The 15,725-nt window shown below is 38.5% G+C and overlaps 1 protein-coding gene across 1 annotated transcript in view; it reads right to left on the reverse strand.

Annotated features, from left to right (window-relative positions):
- Positions 1-15,725, reverse strand: part of Xk (X-linked Kx blood group) — a 34,961-nt gene continuing 19,236 nt past the window's right edge. Inside the window, 1 exon segment of the mRNA XM_032889829.1 lies at positions 1-2,433. Coding sequence (XP_032745720.1) covers positions 1,601-2,433 — 833 coding nt within the window. The 3' untranslated portion in view covers positions 1-1,600.

Genomic DNA, 15,725 nt, shown 5'->3' on the forward strand with positions numbered 1-15,725 from the left:
AAAGATTAATAGTGTGAATGACACATCAAAGAATAGTCATTATTTTATGAAACCTCTATAGTAAAACATTTGCCAAACTGCATTTCCATTTGTTTATGAAATCACTCATCAATTTGATACCAAAAAGAGTTTTAAAAAAGAAACTATGAGTATGATGATCAGATGAATGTGTTTTATGAATTTATGTGGCCAGAAAATTAAATATCTATTCTATCCCATAGAATCACAAATAATGTTGCCTTTGAAAATGTACTAAATTATGGTACAATTCTCATGTTAAGTTGGTGCGGATTTTATGGTCACTTCTTTCTAGACATTTTACCATCTATCTACATTTAGTGGTAGAAATCGTAGCACTGGTTGCTGGCACTTTAAATCAGACTATTGACAATATTCTATCCAACCATTTTAAATTAAAATAAATAGTTCCAGATCAGAGAAAAATTATTCATTAGATGAAATGGTGTGGAGGACAAAACTAAGATCTCAGTAAAATGAACTCAAGTCAAGTCAAAATGGATTTTATGAGGAACAAAAACTTCTGATCATTTCATTACTTTCTATAATTTAGAAAGTTTCTAAGGTCAACATTTCTAACTAAGGGTGGTAGTGAGGAAACCACTTCTTTTTCTTAAAATCATGAAAAGTAAACTGTCCTATACACTTGCATCAGGGAGAAGATTTCAATAGGGCTTTCTAGAAACATCAGCAAATGAACTGAGGTAAGCCTTGTTTAAAACTTTCCTGACAAGTGATGAAGACTATTAGTTTTATTTTTTTCTTTCTTAAAATATTAATTTTAGAAAATTCTACTAGAAATTTTGCAGAATTATAGGACAAGACTGAGTTATGAGGTGAATTGAGCCTACCTTCTAACCAATTCCTATCTTTAAACATTTGGATATTTGTATAAGCTTCTGTCATTTTGACGTTCTAACAAACTGCCCCAATCCATCCTCATCACTACTTTCTTCAGCACGTGGAATGAAACATGGCTTTCCTAAATAACTGGACCAATGGATCCTAGGAAATAAAGTCCCCAAATCTAGGGTTTGAAGCAAAATGCACATTGCATGCCAGAGTGGCTACAGTTGGTTGTGTATAAAAGTCTTAATGGGGTGAAAATGAACATACTGATAAAACAAACTTAAATAGCTCTCCTGTAACTTGTAATTGGAACAGAGTTGTAAAATCCCTAGTAACCTAGTCCATGCATCATGGGGACTTCTATGTAAATCTATATTCAGTAGTAGTAAAGCATCAGGCTACTGAGACAACAGGCTAGAAAGCTAGAAAACAAGCATTTCTCCTCATTCTACCTGATGAATAGGACCAGCTCAACTTGAAACGTCAGGGAAACTGTGTCAATCAATGAAATGGCCAGTGAGGCCAGTGAGAACATAACAGAGTCAAGTGTGAAACAAACTGTGGGGTAGTAGGCTTCCCTAGTGTTCCCAAAGCTGCTTCAAATCCAAGAGCTTCATAAAAGGGAGCAGCTCACAGAGAACTAAGAGCTAAGAGCTAACTTCCTGCCTTAGTGCCTGTGCAGGGCTCGTGACGTGTATGAAGTTTCATTCCTTGTAAGAATCCTCAGGTTCCATTAAGTGGAGCACAGGTCCACAGCGGTCCAAATCTCAGTAGCCTCGGGAGTTAGTTTACTGGTAGAAGGCTGTGCACCTTGATCTGTGCATGCCTTTAAGTCTGTGTCTATCCTTCCTACTGGCTCAGTGGATTTTCTCCTCGCGGAGGACCAACAGACACACCTGAGACATGCGCTAAAGCTTTCAGAAACACTAGAAGAAAAGAGCTTTTTGCAAGGGTGGAAAAACTGATAGAACACAAGCATGAAAAGAATGCTGGTGCAGTACCCAATGAGCAGCTGCAAAATCAACAGCGGTGCACACACATACATGTATATGTCAGTTTTAAAAAAATACCACAGGAGCAGGAGGACAGAATTCTCGACGAATCTTATCATGTAGTAAATCAGCAGCCGGTACCAATTCTGGGACTTGCTGATGAGTTCTGGATTGTCGATTTTCAGCTGTACGGCTGACCAGCAGAACATGTTGATACCGGCGTAGAGTAAAGTGAGGAAACCGAGCACGATGGTGGTACCTAACCTACTTAGGGCCTTCTCTATGTTCTCAGGGAATGGGGAGCCACTGTTCCAGAAAAGGATCCAGGGGTACAAGAAGAAGCTGAAGAAGTTGACAAGTATGACCACCACCACCCAGATCTTCAGGACAGAGGTAAAGAGGACCAGGACGATGACCCGAGTGGCAATCTCAAAGCTTCTCCAGAGGAAGATACAGACATAGGCCAGGGGTTTGACTTTGACCTCGTACTCATCATACTTGATTTTGATGGCTAAGATGTTGCAACGTAAGGCACCGTAGACAATAGACAGCAGGGACAAGATCATGATGACGCCTGAAGAGAGAAGAGAAAGAGCACTGTGAAATTTCACCTCCTCCAAGAATCCTCTGGCCATTGCTCTCCTCCCCAACCCATAGACCTCGGGGTCTTCTGGATTACTAAGTTCCACCTGGTGACATCTGAGACTGCCCGGGGACTCTCACAGAATTACACAAGACTGCTATACACATATTCCTGGCAGGCTGAAGCACCAGGGGTTTGAGAGCCATGGGGGAAACCCTCAATAACTCAATTCTAGCCATAGTAAGAGCTTGTTTCATCACCGGGTTTGTGGACTAACTTTGAGACACGGGTTCTATGCTATTTCCCAGTGTTCACTTCTAGTCACCTATGGTGATTTTTGTCTAAAAATGACTCCATTCATGCCTTCCATTCCTCAGTTTTCTCTCACGTTTGTTATACACTCCTTTTAAATGCATGGCCTCAAATTTTCTCAGAGCCTGCTTCAGAGGCAACTCAGACTGAAACTCATCCCTGATGCCAATCTTGGTCAGTGAGAACATGAAGGGTCTCTAACATGGTGTGTTTTGTTTTCTCAGCTGGTCTATCAGTTTCTTCAGAATCAAGACTCTGTCTAGCATTACTTCAATTTTTTTCCTTTTCCTTTTTTGTAATGTTACACATACAAAACCATCACCAAACTTCAGACCTTGGAGATTCTCACATATTATATCCCAGCATTTATATCATTTTGTACTTAATATTTGGGTTGTTGTGTATTTTGAGTTCAACTTTATCTAAATGGTGAGAGCTCTGTGTTTACTCGCGTGTTACAGATATTCTACAGGGGATATGTGGTTATTCTAGCACCAATTGTTGAAAGCATTTTTTATAATTATGTAGCCTTCACTCTCTTGTTGAAGATCAAATAATGTTGACTGTAAAGGAATCTATTTCTGCATAATACATTCTGTTCAACTGATCTATTAGTCTGTTTTGTCAATACAATACTACCTTAAGTACAGTCGCTCTATCCATGCCTGCCTCTTAAAATCCTAATCCATGTACTAAAACTGTATCTAAATAATATAACAAAGGAAGGTAGCAAGATCTCTCAGTTGGTACGAAAGTGCATACCGGGCTGATCCTGAAAACCTGAGTTTAATTCCTGGGACCCACGTACTAGAAGGAGAGAAGCAACTTAGTTCAAGTTGTCCTTAACCTACATATACACACCATGACCCCCACAAAAATTAATTAATTAAAATAATACATGAGAAGTAAGTTTTTCCCTTTAAATTCAATAGAAAAACCTATTTGATGGGCCTGAAAATTCACATGCATTCATTTTATCTTTGCCCATGGGAAGCTCAATTTTACTGGAAGTATCAACTTTACTCAGCTTTTGACACTGGTTTTAGAAGCAGTATTATTCATTGTCAAGACTGGCATCTACTAATAATATCTAAAAGCTACAAACATCAGAACAGACTGGGAAGCAGCTCTACTGGGTTCTTTTCCTTGAGACTGATTCGGCGAACGCTGTATGCAGAATATTTGTGTGGTGGTTTTTATGTGTGGCTATAGGTACTCACATCCTAAGGACCTTGTATTGAAGCACTTTCTTTCAGTACTTAAGTTTTACTACAAAAAATGCTTCATAAGCTAAAAAACCTACTCATGCATTGTTGGAATGTAAATCATTCAATCACACACACACACACACACACACACACACACACACACACGATATTTAACCTGAAAATGTATGTTGCATTAAATAATATAAGAATTACAACAATTCCCAGAATCTACTAATGTATTTCTTGTAAGGCCAACTATTCACAAGTAATATCCTTTTCTCCATTAAGAGAATTAAACAATTATTATCCACTTGGTGCTGAGAAATCAAGCACAGAATTCTGAAAATACAAAGAAGTTATCTTAAAATCATATACTTTAGCCTTACAACTATAAACGGTGAATGCCTATTGTAAAATATAGAAATTGGGCCAAGAAAGATAATACCCTAAGGGGGGTGCTTCTCAATCTTCCTAATGCTGTAATCCTTTAGTATCATTCTTCATACTGTAGTGACCTCAACCATAACATTATTTTTGTTGTGACTTCATAACTGTAACTTTAAGATTGTTATAAATTGTACTATAAGTTACAATTTACATCTGTATTTTCCAATGGTCTTATGTGACTCCTGTGAAAAGGTCATTCTCCATTCACCTTCATCCCCCACCCTACCCCTCACTGTCACAAAGGGACACAACCTGCAGGTTGAGAATCACTGTCCTAAGGAAGCAAAAAGCTAACACAAAACGCTTATAATAAATTGTTCTGCCTCTGGAGGTGAATTGTTACCTAGGAAATGACTAGGATGTTGGTCATGTAAACACGAACTTATATAGACTTAAATGGAGAAAAGTACATGAGAGTCAAAAAAGAACCCTGAAGATTGGCAAAAAAAATATTCTCTACGTCCACAAAGAACCAGACCCTACCTGGTACTCCTCAGCCATGAATTTTCCTGTCCGTGTCTTCATCTTCTTACACTTACAGAGAACAAGTCTTTAGGGGCTCTCTGACATCATCTCCTAAACCTAGCTACCATAGTAAACACAGAAGGGGGACACTTGGCAATCCTGTTTATTTAAGTGGTTCTTTAGCAAAGTCTAATACCCTTTCATAAAACTAGCCTCATCTTCTACCACAAGCAAAACACAATTTTAGGTTAAAAAGTGAACTGCAAAGGCTTCAGTAGATTCTAAACCCTTGCCACAATCTTGCTTCCTCTTTCCTAATTCTAGTCCAGCAAAGTTCTGCAAGAATTCTGTGAACTTGGAGAAGCTGTCACTAGGCATGTATTTTCTAATTTCTTGACACCAAAACCTTAATCTTTATGCAAAAAATGAAGATTATTTTCTAAAGAGTTCTGTTTGGAGAAGGAATTCTAGTTGTTGGACAGGAGGGCATTCTCTATGTGGGGTCATTTCACACCAAAGGCTGCCAGTAAGATAGAGGATGGGAGATGATGGCTCTCTGTTATGTAATTGCTATCTGAAGACACCATCGTTCAAGACAAGAAAACCATGGAACTCATGAAATGCTTTGGTCAGACAGACTTTAATAAAATTAACTAGCTGAACATGCTCATATATGTCAGTAATCCCAGGAGACTAAGGCAGAAAGATTGTAAATTCAAAGGCATCTTCATGAACCTAACTAGATCCTGTCTCCAAACGATCATAGACCATGTTATGGGGATGGGCAAGAATTGAGAAAACTCAAGGGGATATGGAGTGTAAGGGTAAGGGAAATTGGAAAGAGCTGATACACACAGTAAGCAGCTAGAAATTCAAGTTTCAAGGCTGCTTCTGAGATGCACTGGATCTCATCTTTTATTTCTATCGATTCAGTAAACAAAGTATCACTTAGCTGGAGCCCTGACTGTTGCCGGTACCACCCTCTATGACTGGTTTTCTTTTCAAAACCTTTATTGTATCAAGTATTATTTTTCTCCTCCAAGTTCTCAACTGCTCCTTCAATGCTGGCTCTTTTTACTGAGCATATGAATCTAATTGAGTCAGTTATATCTAAAAAGTATCCTACGTTTGAAAAAACAACAAAAATATTTTAGGAGATTTCTGTAATAATAAGGAATGGGAGGGGAGAACAGAAAGGAAAATGCAGAGGAACAGAACAATGATAGGCTGATAAAGGAAGACAGGATGCCCTTTTATCCTGTATTTTCTTAGTCTGCACACACACACACACACACACACACACACACACACACAGAGAGAGAGAGAGAGGGGAGAGACAGACAGACAGACAGACAGACAGACAGACTGACAGACTGACTGACTGACTGAGACTTTCCAGGCAATCCCCTTGAGCTGTTTCTAATCAAACACTTCCTAATCCTCCACTCCTTGCTCTCTGAATCACAACTTTGCATTCCATCCAATATACCTTTTGATGTTCACTATCCTCTTCATCAAATTCTGCCTGCAACATTAGTCACAGTATTTCGTATTGATCACCCTCTCACTTTCCTGGCAGCCCTGACTCAGGGCCTTCATGGGGCACATCTTTTCTTCTTTTACTCAGAAACAGTTTCATTTTCTCCTCCTATGTCTGTCATATTTCTCTTGCTAAAGATGCTGTAGGTGCCTCAAAAAATACTCCCCAAACATATGGAGCAAAACCAATATTTCGCCAACAATCACTTACATACCACCATCATGCATCACCCTATTCATATATCCATGTGTTAGCTGGAACTCTTCTATCTCCCTCCCTCGTTATACTCGAATAGATCTCGTGAGTTCGTGCTATTCAGTATAACTATGAGTAACAGCTTTAGCATGGGGAGCATCCCAGCTCATGTCACTGAATTAGAATCTATCTTCACAGCATCTTCTAAGTGATCTGTAGGAACATTCAAGTTTAATATGTCTGACTCTCAGATTTTTCTCTCCTTGTCTCACTTTATCCTGTCTGAGCATCCTATGTCTCTTGCCAGGTGCTCTATACCACGAGTCATATTCTACCCCTTTGGCTGCCTAACTAAACCTTTGTATCCTTTTTTGTTGGAGTCAGTGTCTCATGTAGGCCCAGCTAGCATTGACCACGTAATATGGTCATGGACGACAACAAATTTCTTCTGTGACTACTTCGCTAATGCTGGGATTACAGAAGTATGCCACCATGCATGGTTTGCTTCATTTATTCCTTAAGGTTCAGTTGCTTATCAATGTTGCCTTCCTCAGCCTTCATTCATGTTCAGCTGTACATGTGCTTTTAAGGATTTCCCAAGCTCAGATAACTGCTCATGTTTCGAGCATCCACAGCCACCTTTTATCTCAGTACCTGATTTGTGTAAGTTACTTTCTTTCCTATTAGAATGCAATCTCATCAAGGTCACTCTTTCATATGGACTCGTCACCAACACCAACAACAGTGGCTAACACAAAAAGGTCAAAAACCTATATGAGCATAATAAGTGATTGACTAATGGCAAATAGGACAAGTCATCTCTTTTCACTGCTGATAAGAGCCTTCAGCTTCAACACTACCAAAGAAACATGTGGAGAAAACAATAAGAGCTCTCAGAGCTCTCAAACTTCTTTACCTTGTGCTAACTTATGGGTTTATGGACTTAGGTCAATCTGTCTGCTTCCATGTATTTTCCTAAGTTTAAAAGTTGTACCTTTCTCCAACATTTCCACACAATTAGAATCCATATTGGAAAAGCTAGTTAAGGTGTAAGCCAACAGTCAAAAGATGCTATTTGAAGTGAATCAGAGGCCCGCTACACAGGAGTATATAGGAACAAAGTAGTGCTTTCTGACTGCAAGCTTAATTAAAGAAGCTAAATAAGTGTTGTCTTAGGATATGGGGCCCAGACAAGGGCTAAAACAAGTCTGAATTTTGTTGGTAGTGTTGTGGTTTCCTGGTCAGATAACTGGTTAACGTTTCTGATGCATTATACCACTTGCACTTTGGGGTTAGCTTTGAATACTTATTCTAGAGTTCAGTCCTGTTCTGATCTAATTCTCAGCCTGACCCTGAAAGCCCTGAGCAAACTGAAGAAGCCAGGGTTGAAAACGAGGGATTATTATCATTGTAAGCTTGTACAAACCTTTGCCACGATTCCCCCTGGTTTTATTGCAAATTGTTCTTTGGGTTCTTTAGTCTGCCCATTACAAACCAACTCCTTACCAGCTTTAAGCAATAACCAATCTACTTTCTGTCTCTATAGATTTCCTTAAGTTGGAGTTTCATATTAGTGGAATAATATAATAATATAATATGCTGGCACTGAAAGACTTTTTTTGACTTAACTAATGGTTTTAAGGTTCGTCCATGCTGTAGCATATATCACCTCTTTATCTCTTTTTATGGCCAAGTAACAGCTGGTCTGTTTCCAGTTCCAAGCTACTGTAAATAGTAGCTTTGATCTATCTGAATACTGCTTTGAACAATCATGGATGAGTCTTTCAATACACAAATTTCTCCCTTGACTCAATAGAAGTGGAATTATTGGATGGTACAGTATTTTATATGTAATTTTGTGCAGAACTGTCAACCTGTTTTCCAAATCAGTTACAACATTTTATACAACAAGCAGAGGAAAGATTCCAATTTCTCTATATTCTTTCTATCATTGTTTATTATCTAACTTTTTATTTTAACCACTCTACAGAATGTGAGGGATTTTCTTAGAATTTTCATTTTCTAGATGACTTATTGGTATTTTTATGTGCTAACTGGACAATTTATCTTCTTTGGTTGCTTTAGTTTTTGATCAAACTCAGATTTTATTTGGTCATAAAGATATTCCTCTACACTCACCAGTAAACAGATCTTACTACAGAATAAACCTTATATTTATACATACCTGTCAATAAGCACTTGTAATGGAAGGGGAAAGGGGGGAAGCAAAAACCAGAAAGGATTTCCATGATGACAAAAAGCAGATTAAATTTATTACTCCAATATTCCTGCCAGGAACAACTGATTAATCATGTGTCCAAATGCATCAGAAACTGAACAAAGCAATGAATACTTCAGGGGTTTAACATATTAGAAAGAAGAAAGATCCCTTCGGGAAATTTTGAAGCTTTTTTCCCCCGCAAAATATTTACTCAAATGAAAGTACATACTAAGAGATTAAAAACTGGAACAAAACTTTTAGCAGTCTCAAAACCTGCTAGGTGTGTAAGGAAATATTGACATTCAGCCTCAAAATATCACAAGGTTCCTGGCAGCAACACAAAGGACATTAGGTATAAATGTAACTGAAAAATGGACTGAGCCCTCACAAAGACGGAAGGACAGGTTTCAATTGACCTGAGGTTGAGATTCACCCAGGTTCATTTGCTACTTTGAGTAAAATAACTTATTCAAGGCTTCAAACCAAGAAGGATAAATACAGTCCAATTTTAAAACATTATTTCCTTTATTTTTATATTATGTTTTGATTATAGCATTTCCCCCTTCCCTAACATTCCCACATACAACTTATTATTCTATTTCAAATTCCTGGCCTCACTAATAGTTAGTGTGTGTGTGTGTGTGTGTGTGTGTGTGTGTGTGTGTGTGTGTGTGTGTGTATGCATGAGCACATGTGAGTGTGCATATGTATCTCTAAATATAACCTGCTCACTCTGTATGGTGTTACTCATATGTATGTTTTCAAGGCTGGCCATTTGGTAGTGGATATTTCTCCCTATCTCAGCCTTAATTACCCGGAGTTCTTTGTGTTTATTTATTTTTTATGTATATGTGTGAATGCCTGGTGTCTGTAGAGTTCAGAAGAGTGCACTGAACCCCCTTGAGCTAGAATTACAAGGAACTGAGTATTGCTATGTGGTTGCTGTGACCCAAATTTGGGTCTTCTCTAAAAGCATCAAATCACTAAAATATTTCTCTGGCTATAAAATCCAAATTTAAAAAGGCAAAAAAGACTAAAGTCACACTCACACACACACACACACACACACACACACACACACACACACACACACAAACAACTGGCAACTAAAAATGTGAAAATAAAACCAAATTGTTTAGTCAACAGAAAATGAAGTTCAAACTATCAGACTATACATCATCACTAAATTATACAAAAAGAATAAAATCATAACATTTGCAGAGAAAGGGATGGGACTGGACATCGTTTTATTAAGCAAACTAAGGCAGACTCAGAAAGACAAATACTACATGATAACTCTCACATGTATGCATTACAATAAATGTTTATTAAATTGAAATTTAAGACAGTTATGTCACTGCCACTATGAAGCTGGCGCAGAGGCATTTTCTGAGGCCTCTGTCATGACAAATGCAAACAGAAACTAACTTCAGTAGCAAGGTCAACATATATTACTGCAGCGGAACTTGTCATACAGATTTAACCAGTTCCAGGGACTCTAGTCTGTCAAGATCTTCAACTCTCAGTGACAAAGAAATGACCTTTACCACCTTTTTCTCTTGAACATAAGCTGAGACTTAAAAAAAAAAAAACATAAACTGAGACTTTTCTTAAATTAAATTCCAAACTTACATTTTATTGAGTTGATAGATTGCCAGAAAAAATATTTTGGCCCATCAGTTACAACTCACATGGTGTTAGCATAGCTGTATACTCTTCATTCCCTAGAGATACTGAACTATTTTGCTCTTTTCCTCCCGCCAGACAAACTTCAATTTCTTGATTCCCATAACACTGTCTCCTGACAGGCCTTTTGTACTCCAAAAGTAACCCTCCCCACCTCTTTATGCTTTTATTTTACTTGTTCCATGCCAAAGACATAATCACTTAATTCTATCACTTTTATAATACAAATATAAAGTATATAGTGTTATGATCTTCATATACCAATGTTCGGTAACCTCTCTGGTATCATTTAGCTCAATTAACAGTGCTGGTATTGAAATCTAAGCAGTCTCATTCTAGAAGTTTGGTCTCAACCACTAGGCTTTTCTACCTAAATAAACAGATCTGGGTCTATTTCTCAGTTTCTCCTTCTTAATCTCTATCACTGACAAGGAAGACTGTCATCCTTACAACTATCTCAAGCCCCACGGGGACCAGAGAATCTTCCCTGACACTTGTCAAGTGCATCACACTTGTTTCCACTGAGCCCACATTTCCAACTATTTTCTACTGTATGAGTAACCCATATCTAAAGACCTTTTGAAATTACACTGCCTATGCCCATAAAACAGATAAGCCTTACTTCATTAAGCTCATTTCTAGGGATCACCTCTGAGGATACAAGCAATGCTCACAGAGAAATAGGGCAGGGACATATTCCTCTATCTGCCCTACCAACTTGTCTCCCTCCTTTCTTATCATCCTGTCTCAGGCAGAGAGAAGAAGCATCAGTGAGTTTAGCTGAACAAGCAAACGCTGGCTGTGATAGTCAGATGAAGGAAGAAGTCCCTGCATTTCCCTGTGGGGCTCCTGAATATGCTGTCCCACAGCCATCCAGAATGCAATGCAGAGGTTCTCCACTCAGCTGCACATGCACAGCTAGGTTAAGGCATGACAAGCCCTCATGAATGCAGTGTTTCAGGGACAGTAAACATCACAAACAATCAGCTATGGCCTTTGGACCCCTGTGGTGAAAATAAGCTAGTGCATTTTCTCTTTGCTAGCAAGTCAGACATTCGAACTTCTATTGATCATCTCAGTGGCAATATTTCTCAGTAACCCTCCCCCACCTCTTTTTTGTTTTCAAATGCTCGCTATGGTTAAAAAAGGGCTTTTGTTAATTGAAAATTTTCAATAACAACAGCCTTTAATTAGCTCTTATTTTAGCATTCTACCAATACTCTCTTTTTAGATAAAAAGACATATGTTAAATTGATATACTTGATAGGTTATTAGTGGACAAAGGTCTTGTAATATTCACTGACATCTGGCATAAACTTTGTATGGCTACAATGAAGTACCTGAAGTAATCAACTTTACAAGATAAAAGGTTTATTTTGGAGCTGTGGCAATATGAGAATATGTGGTAATAATGACAACTTTCCTCGTGACAGTCAGAAAGCAAAGAGAGGGAGAGGACCAAAGATCCAGTATCTCATTCGAGGGCCTTCACCCATGATACAAATTGGGAGACTGGGCAGAGTGGAATATAACTTTCCCAATAATGCCACAGGTTGAAAACTGTACCTAAGGTATTTTCCAAACTAGTTGTAGACATTTAATAATTATAATCAATAACAAAGATTTATTAGTAAGCCAGTAAATACTATAGACAAAAGAGAAGTAATCCTCTTCGTTTACTAGTCCATCATCAATGCATGGATGTATACACAGAAACATTTCCTCTAATTAATGTTAATATCTGGATCCTGATCTACATGTACACCATGACACAGAAAATGTTCAGAAGCAGGTACTAACTCCATGTCTGGAAGTGCCACCCAAAGGAAACTAATTCTCAAAGATCCTTAAGGCATGAACCTATTGTCCTAATTTTCTGCAATATAACGACTACCATGTGTCTTTGCACTAACCCTGGTGTGAGGCTTATTAAATTTGTTTCATATTCTTTTTCCTAGAGAAGGGTCAATTCTATTCTGAGTCCAAATCATCGATAGGTCTCTTGAAGTACAATTAGAGATGCCAGAAATAGCTTCCAATGTGTAGTAGGCCACAAAAGCTACTTATACATGGAAATACTAGGGTTGAATCTTTAAACCAGCCTTTTCGGTTTCCCACATAATAATTAACCAAAGAACCAACCTTAATAAGAAAAGGTCACTAACACCAATGATTCCAATCCATACAAAAACATCTCTATGAGGGCTACCCTGGAACCCATTCACAGCATTGCAAAAATGTGCTGCCATGTGAGTCAGTCTAACTCTTTCCATATAGTCACCTTGTTTCTTTATGAATATACAGTCAACTTTTCATTTTCTCACATAGCACACAGAGTGACTACAGAATACATGCAATTCACCTTCAGAGAAAACCATAATATATACAAGTACTCATTATTAGGCAAGGGACTATAAGAGATGTGCTCTAGGCATTAACAAGATGCTTAGGGTAACATAGGAGAAGTGTGTTGTTATATATAAATTTTTTTTTCAAACTCAAGTTCCTATATTAGGACAGTAATTCTAATGCAATGTATCATTAAAGTTATTTTAACATACAATTGAAGACAGCAACAAAATTGAGAAACACCAATAAAGATTGGTCAACGAGGGCAAAGGCATGAATTATCAACATAAGAAAGACTAAGATCATTATAGGCATAAAGATATTGCATGTATAAGGGGATTGTACTAGTGACTTTTCTATTTCTGTGGTACAACATCATAAGAAAGACAACCTACAGAAGAGTTATTTTGCCTTACAGATCCAGAGGGGTAAAAGTTCATCAGGGAGGAAGGACTGTAGGAGGTAGAGAGGTCGAGGACAACAGGAGAACACAGCCCAAAGAATCAAGTAAGTAGGGCTCATGGGAACTCACAGAGACTGAATCAACAAGCACAGGCCCTGTATTGGTCTGAGCGAGGTCCTCTGCATATACCTTATGGTGTTCTTGTGAGATTCTCAACAATGGAAGTGGAGGTGTCTCGGACTCTTTTGCCTGATCTTGGGACCCTTTCCCTCCTACTGGGTTGCCTGCCCAGCCTTGATATGAGGGTCTGTGCCTGGCCTTATTGCATCTTTTTTTTTTAATTTTTTTTTATAACTTGAGTATTTCTTATTTACATTTCGAGTGTTATTGCTTTTCCCGGTTTCCGGGCCAACATCCCCCTAACCCCTCCCCCTCCCCTTCTTTATGGGTGTTCCCCTCCCCATCCTCCCCCCATTGCCGCCCTCCCCTTATTGCATCTTAATATGCCATATTCAGTTGATAATCAACTGGGAGGCCTGCACTTTCTGAAGGGAAACAGAGGAGTGGATCCGGGGAAGAGGGGGTGGGGAACTGGGAGGAGTGGAGGAAGGAGTGGCTGCAGTCAAGATATATTTTATGAGAGAAGAATACCGAAAAAGAAAAACAGAAAGGGAAAAAGTCCATCATGGCAGATAAGCACAATAGCAGCAGGAATGGTGGCCAGAGCAGAAAGCAGAGCCGTCACCTCTTCAAATACAAGCACAAAGCAGGGATCTATATAGCCCCAAAGCCTGACCGTAGTGATACACTTCCTCCAACAAGATTACTTCACTTAAACATGCTCAATTAGTGCAAGCAACCGAGAAACGATATTCTAATGTTGTCAGAATCTCTCCCTTAATTTCTTCAACATTTCTGCACAATTTATGTAGATATGTGCAGTTTGCATATTACAAAATTATCTACGACATTAGTGTGCAGCACAGGTATTTGGGAGAAAAGCAGGCCACCTCAGACTAAGCTACTGATCTTAGAGCCAAAGGATTTCAGCAAAGTAACAGCTGATACTGTGAAGAGGCTGCCCCACATGCAAGCATGCCTCCTGAATTTATCATTATTATTGCATCACATCGAGAAGAAGGCTCTAAGCAAGAATGCAAACCCTGCACTGTGTGTCTAGACATCTGCAACTCCCAAATATCCAAATGCAAGGTCGCATGCACCTTGCCAACCTAGGTTTCTCAATAACCTCCTTTATATTTTAATTGAAATTTAATTCTGAGACTCTTCAGGTCAGAAAAAAAGAAAGAGAGAGAGAGAGAGAGAGAGAGAGAGAGAGAGAGAGAGAGAGAGAGAGAATATAAAAAGAAAATGTAAAACAAACATTTACAATATTTAAGTCATTTTTACAACCAATTATTATCTACCTTAAGCTTTAAGATGGTTTGTGTTAACTGCCACCTTACAGAATCTAGAGTGATGTGGGAGAGGGGCATCTGGCCATGTCTGTGGTTAGGAGATTATCTTGACCTTGTCAATGGTATGGGCAGATTCATACACTGTAGGTGACACCATTCTCTAGCTAGGATGCAGGATTATATAAATGGAGAAAGGGAACAGAACTGCAACATGCAGCATTCACTGACTGCTCTCTGTTTCTTGACTGAGTATGGTGTGCCAGTTGCTTCAACTTGCTGCTGCCTTGACTTTCCTATCGTGAAGGATCATACACTTGAACTGTGAGCTCTAATAAGCCCTTTCTCCCTAAGTAGTTTTTGTCAATGTTATGGGAAACCAAGACACTTTTCTAACATTTTAAGGAAATAGATGAGAAAAACAACATTATCACTTTTGCTCTAAAAGAACTTGTGCCAAGGAAGTCACACAAATCAAGGAGAAATGTTGATGTTGTAGTCACAGAGGAGAACAGAAGTCGTCAGTCAGACTGTGTCCTATCTGTATATGACTCAAGAGCTAAGAATGTCACAAAGTTCAAACACTTACAAAGCAAGCATATATCCTTCTATATATATGTCTCTATAGTGTCTCTACAGTGCACTCATACATCCACTAGGGTGATGAACACTAAAACCATGACAGGGAGAGCTCACAGAAATGGCCTTCACAGAAATGTTATTTTCAAAAAGGAAAAAGAAACATGTATCTAAAGCAAACACGTCATGTGAAGATTTGATTAGTCAGACAAAGAGGTAGGTAATTATATTATTTTCTAATCCTATTTAATAATCAATTGTTAATGTTTTGAATTAAAGTCCAAAAAGGTACCTAGACTTAGTAAGTGAATCAACACTATAGACATCAGCGTATCATTATCAGCAAGGCCTCCAGGAAACAAACAAAACAAACAGAAAACTGGGCATTGAAGCTTGAGATTGCAATTCCAGGATTCTGAAATGCAGAGGCAGGAGGATTGCAGGGAGTTCTGGGACAGATTGG

The sequence above is a fragment of the Rattus rattus genome, chromosome X (genome assembly GCF_011064425.1).
Source record: "Rattus rattus isolate New Zealand chromosome X, Rrattus_CSIRO_v1, whole genome shotgun sequence".
Classification (NCBI taxonomy): domain Eukaryota; kingdom Metazoa; phylum Chordata; class Mammalia; order Rodentia; family Muridae; genus Rattus; species Rattus rattus.